This window comes from Glycine max, chromosome 19 (assembly GCF_000004515.6).
Source record: "Glycine max cultivar Williams 82 chromosome 19, Glycine_max_v4.0, whole genome shotgun sequence".
Classification (NCBI taxonomy): domain Eukaryota; kingdom Viridiplantae; phylum Streptophyta; class Magnoliopsida; order Fabales; family Fabaceae; genus Glycine; species Glycine max.
This window is the reverse complement of record NC_038255.2, coordinates 37,168,287-37,173,352: the sequence shown is the minus strand read 5'-3', so window position 1 is coordinate 37,173,352 and position 5,066 is coordinate 37,168,287. Positions and strand designations below refer to the sequence as shown.

The window sequence follows — 5,066 nt, the reverse complement described above, 5'->3', positions numbered from 1 at the left end:
TTGAGTCTTTTTTCATCCTTCAAAAATTGAAATATGTTAATTTTTTGCAGGAACGTAGGTAAAATTGATGGCTATGAGAGTGAGTGATTTTTATGGTTTAAAAACCCCCCACAAAATGCAGAAAAAAAAAATCGACAAATTTGCAAATCCTTCTTCCCTAACCTTCTTCTTCATCTTCTTCACCCATCAAGCTAACCCGAGAGAGAGTTGAATTCGGAAGCCAGGTTGTTGAGTTTGTCGGCGACAATTAATTCCGATAGAACATTGGAATCGGTATTTGTATCGTTGAGTTTGAAAGTGAAGGTGTTAGGTTTTCGAAAGGAAGGAAAATTCAAAGGAAAAGAAAATGGCAAGGTCAATAAGGTGGTGCTGATCATTGTAGTTGAAAAAAACATTTAAAAAAGAAAAGGAAAAAAATATTTATTTAAATTCAAAGAAGATGAAGAAAGTCAAGGAAGAAAGAGGTTATGAAATAGGGATTTACAAATTTGTGGGGGTTTTCTGCATTTGTTAGCGGTTTTTAATACCAAAAATCATCCGCCCTCATAACCATCAATGGAACCAATGAAAGAGTGACACGTAGGTTTGGATATCCGAACCTATGTCCGAGGCAAAAAGTAATAGGTTTTAATTTTTCGAGGAAGAAAAAAAAGACTCAAAATTTTATAGGAATAAATTTTAAACATTTCGATATTTATATGGATGAAAAACATATTTTAACCTATAATTTAAGTTTAAAAAAATGTTATCTAGGCTCAGATTCGTCCAAGCCTAACTCCAAACCAAAAAACAACACATTTCAATATCATAAGGACGAAAAACATAACAAAAATTTTGCAGGATTATGAACTTTTCAATATTTATAAAGACGAAAAACATATTTTAACCTTTTTAAAAATATATTTATAATTATATAGTATTTTTATAAATAGATTGAAATCGTTACCTTCTTTTATGTCTACTTAATCAAATTAAATATGATATGTGATTAGAAAATATGAGAGGTTTAATTTTTTTCCAAAAGTGTTATATTCATAAATTCATTTTAAATGAATTTTTAAGCAAAGAAATACTAGAAATATATTTTCTAACCCATCCTTTAACTAACTATAACATCATGTAATAAACCTATTTTAATAACTCAAAGTGTTTTTTTTTAATAAGATTAAAAACACAGAAACAACAACTCAAATTGTAAAATAATTTAAACTAAAATTTAGTAATTGTGTGAATTTTAATAAAATTAGGCTATATTTTTTATGCAAGATATATTTATAATTCCAAATACTTACATATAAGAATTCCTTATTTATTATTTTTTCTAGAACCCATAAAATGTCTTCCTTATTTATTATTTATTCTAGAACCCATAAAATGTCAGGACTAATCTGCCTATATTATATTATCCGTAGTATACATGACCTCCCCAGTGATGCTGTAGGGTTCCATAATTTGACTTGGAACACTTTGGAAGTGTTCAAGGTACAATAAGAGAGGGCTGGTTTTGGTGATCTCATTACAAATGAAGACGGAGAATGGCTCGAGGGAGACGTTTCTCTAATTTTGTGGTGTGTTCTTGATGCAGAACTTTTAGCCATTTGGTGTTATTTCAAAGGAAGCTTAATGTACCTTCCAATGCTTTATCTACAAGTTATGCATCATTCCTTCAATGACCTCAAATAAGCTCTAGATTAAGGATTAATATTTCATATATATGTTTTTATTAATTCCCTGCAAATTAATACACATTTAGATGTAAATTGGTAGAGTTTCCTCAAAACTAGAGATACGCCATAGGTTTTTGCATTTTTTTTTAAAGAGATTTTTGCCAATATCCTTGTAAAACCAATAAAACAAACAATAGTTTTTATTTTTTAAGTCCCCAGCAGAATTCGAAAAACAAATCCATGAAAAGTGTGGTAAGCAAGTTGGTTCATGCGTCTTAAATACTATATACATTTGATTTTCTAGAATACAAATTCAATCTACTATGATCTTTGGTGATAATTAGTTGACTATCCATTTGGGTTCAAAGTCCACATTACATAAAAGCCGAACATATTGACATATATAGATTGTCACTTTATTTGTAAGAAAGCTCATTCTAATGTTCTCAAATTGATTTATGTAAAATCTCAACACCAATCAACTGACCCTTTGAAAAAGCCTCTTTGAAGTTTCACAATCTATCAAGCAAGTCCGGAACTTTAGACATATACTAGTACTATTCCCCAAAGATGCCTGTTAAAAACTAATTTAAGATAGTTGTTAGTTATTGAGTTAGTTGGCTTGTTATGTCAATTAATGACATTTTCTTCTATTCGTGTATGAGATGGGCCATCAATTAATTTTTATGTCAATTTGCTCTTAGTTCGAATTTATTGTGGCTGGGTGATGAAGGTGTATGGGACAACATTGGTTATGGGTGGGGTCTCACTAGCTAGTGCCTAGTTCCACAGATGGTTAGATGAACTGATCCATGGCAATGATAAGAAGGATTCGAGATGGCTACTAAACCCTTTGTTGGATTAATCATGAATAAACAATTATTTTAATAACTAATTATATAAACTAAGTATAGTGAAAAAAAAATTATAATAACTATTTGGTTGAATTTGGTGAAAAAAAATATTTTTTTAATAAAATTTAAAAAAAATCGTATATAGTAATTAATTTTATTTTTCAAATGAAATAAAAGGTAAATGTGCTAGCTTGATTATAAAAGAAATAAACTATATGATATTTGGGTGCATTTTTTTATTTTTGTAACTTTAAAAATGACAATTATTTTTAAAAGTTTTTTAATGGACAAGTAAATTGCAGTTAGTTTACAGATTAAACTTTAGTATCCATTTAGTTTGAAAGTAAAAGCAATTTTTGATGCTGTGATGCCTCTTATAATAAAATATTTAAACACATTTTGCAGTCATGTTTAATATCAAAATCAATTTCCTCAATGATTAATATATAATTAGAGAATGTTTTGTTTTATAATTTTAAACTTAATTTTTAATTTTTAAATTCAAAAAGTAAAAAAAATAATTATTTAAAATTATTTTAGTGAGTAATTTTAAAAATTATTTCTAAAAATAATATTATCTTAGTCTTTAAAATGAAAAATATCTCTAAATGAATTTTAATTCAACAATGCTATTTCGTACGATAGTTGTGCATGCACGAATTGCACGAATTAGTTATACAAGGACAATTGTGTTGTTTTTTTTTTTAAATTAAAATAATCTTAAAATAAAAGATAAATAGGTGGCACAAATACACGTTTCGTACATATTTTACGAAAACCGTTTCGTACTAATAAGCATTAGTCATTATAATTTCCAATTTTCAATTGTTTATTATTTATGTTAATTTTTATTCTAGGGCATCTTCTTCAAGTACTTTTATAGTTTTATTCTCCAAAAGTTACATAAAAAATAATTTTTAAAAGCTAAAAACAAAAATAATTGTAAGTACATGTTGTGATATTCAATATGATTAGTGAAATTTCAGGACCAACCTCGAACTATAGCAAAGAATCTGGTCCATTATGAATGAAGACTGAAAATTAAATATCAACTATGGATACAAAAAATGAACTTTTGTTCCGTTATTAGCTAACCGCCAACCATCCTTTTTTAGTTTTTTCCTTCCTGTAATAAACTTGGCGACACATTTCAAAAGTAAAAGGTTCTTAAAACTCAAAATGATTCGAAATCTTTGATTTAATTCAAATATAAGTTTAAATTAATTCTAACCATAAATTCTATATTAAAATGTACACAAGAGATAGATTAACTTCAAAAATATAATAATCAGATCATAGCGCTCTCACAAAGAAACTCACAGAGGTGCACATTCTCTTCTTCTATTATTATTTCAAGAAAAATAATGAAAACTGAGTCACTGGGTGACAATAATAACCAAGCTTCAAAGCATAGTTGTTTTTGAAAAATAACCATTTCTTTTCGTACATAAAAAATGTTATTTTGGTACAGTTTAACTATTTAGAGTAAAGAATTATCTTTATTAAAAAAGTAAAGAATTAACTTTATTGGATTAATAATTTTGACCGTAATAATTAATGTCAGTCCAATAATCAACACGACATAATATTGAAAGAACAACGCTAAACTGTGCACCCTTGACTATTACTCACAAAAAAAGTACTACTAATAAAAAAGAAGCTTAACCATAAAAGCAAGTCAAACGAGGGGAACCAAACAAATCACAATAAGATTACATTGTCACAACCCATAAAAAAGTACAATGAGGAATAATTAATAATGAATTTGTTACATAAGAATAAGAATGATGATGATAATAATATAGAAAACGAAGAAGAAGAAAAACCCAACAAAATGATCCTATATAGTGTTATCTACTTGTCATCTTTCCTCACTCCAAATCTCCAATTCAATGCATCCTCAAAAAAAAAAAACCCTTCTACTCACAAGAGAGTAGTGACCAACCAACCACTTCTCAAGTTGAGTTGGAAAAAAAAGTGAAGAACGAAACACAAAACACAACCACCACCTCTGCACATTATATATGTAACAAATAACCAAAGGGTTGTTGGAAAATTAGAAGAGAAAGCCAAATGCAAGAACAAAGAGAGAAGCAAAAGCAGTGGGCACAAAGAGGGTGGTGGCATCGGATGAAGGACCTGGGGCAGGTGCCTCAGCAGCTGAAACCCCAGTTGCTGCCATCGCCAACACGGAAACCACCAAAACCAAGAAAAACTTCATCTTTGATGCCTCCATTGTTCTAAAATTTTCTTCTTTTTTTGTTGTTGTTGTAAGTTTTGGTGAGAGAAGGTTTTTTAGACAATGAGTAATAGTTGCAGTTGTTGGAAAACATGTTGAGGCATTAGGTAATCTTATATAGATGCGGGCAGAGAAAAAAAGACGGGCAGGCTGCCCGGACTTTCTTGCTGGGCTGGTGCGGCTGCCCGGTTTGTTGGACAGAGTGTTTTCATTGGATTTCTTGGTGCCTTACAGCTGTCGCCAACTGTTTGTGGGGTTAACCTTTTTTATATCTTTTAAAAGTTGCCTTTTTATTTTTTTCAAATA

General features: G+C 29.3%; 1 protein-coding gene across 1 annotated transcript; it reads right to left on the bottom strand.

The window, feature by feature from the left end:
* Nucleotides 1-4,205: 4,205 nt before the first annotated feature.
* On the bottom strand, nucleotides 4,206-4,845 carry LOC100527534 (uncharacterized). Its single transcript, NM_001364718.1, has one exon. The coding sequence runs from the start codon at nucleotides 4,755-4,757 to the stop codon at nucleotides 4,578-4,580; it is 180 nt and encodes a 59-aa protein (NP_001351647.1). The 5' UTR covers nucleotides 4,758-4,845; the 3' UTR covers nucleotides 4,206-4,577.
* Between the last annotated feature and the right edge of the window lie 221 nt (nucleotides 4,846-5,066).

Coding starts and splice junctions, on each gene's coding strand:
- LOC100527534 (NM_001364718.1), bottom strand. CDS start 4,757: ATGGAGGCATCAAAGATGAAGTTTTTCTTGGTTTTGGTGGTTTCCGTG.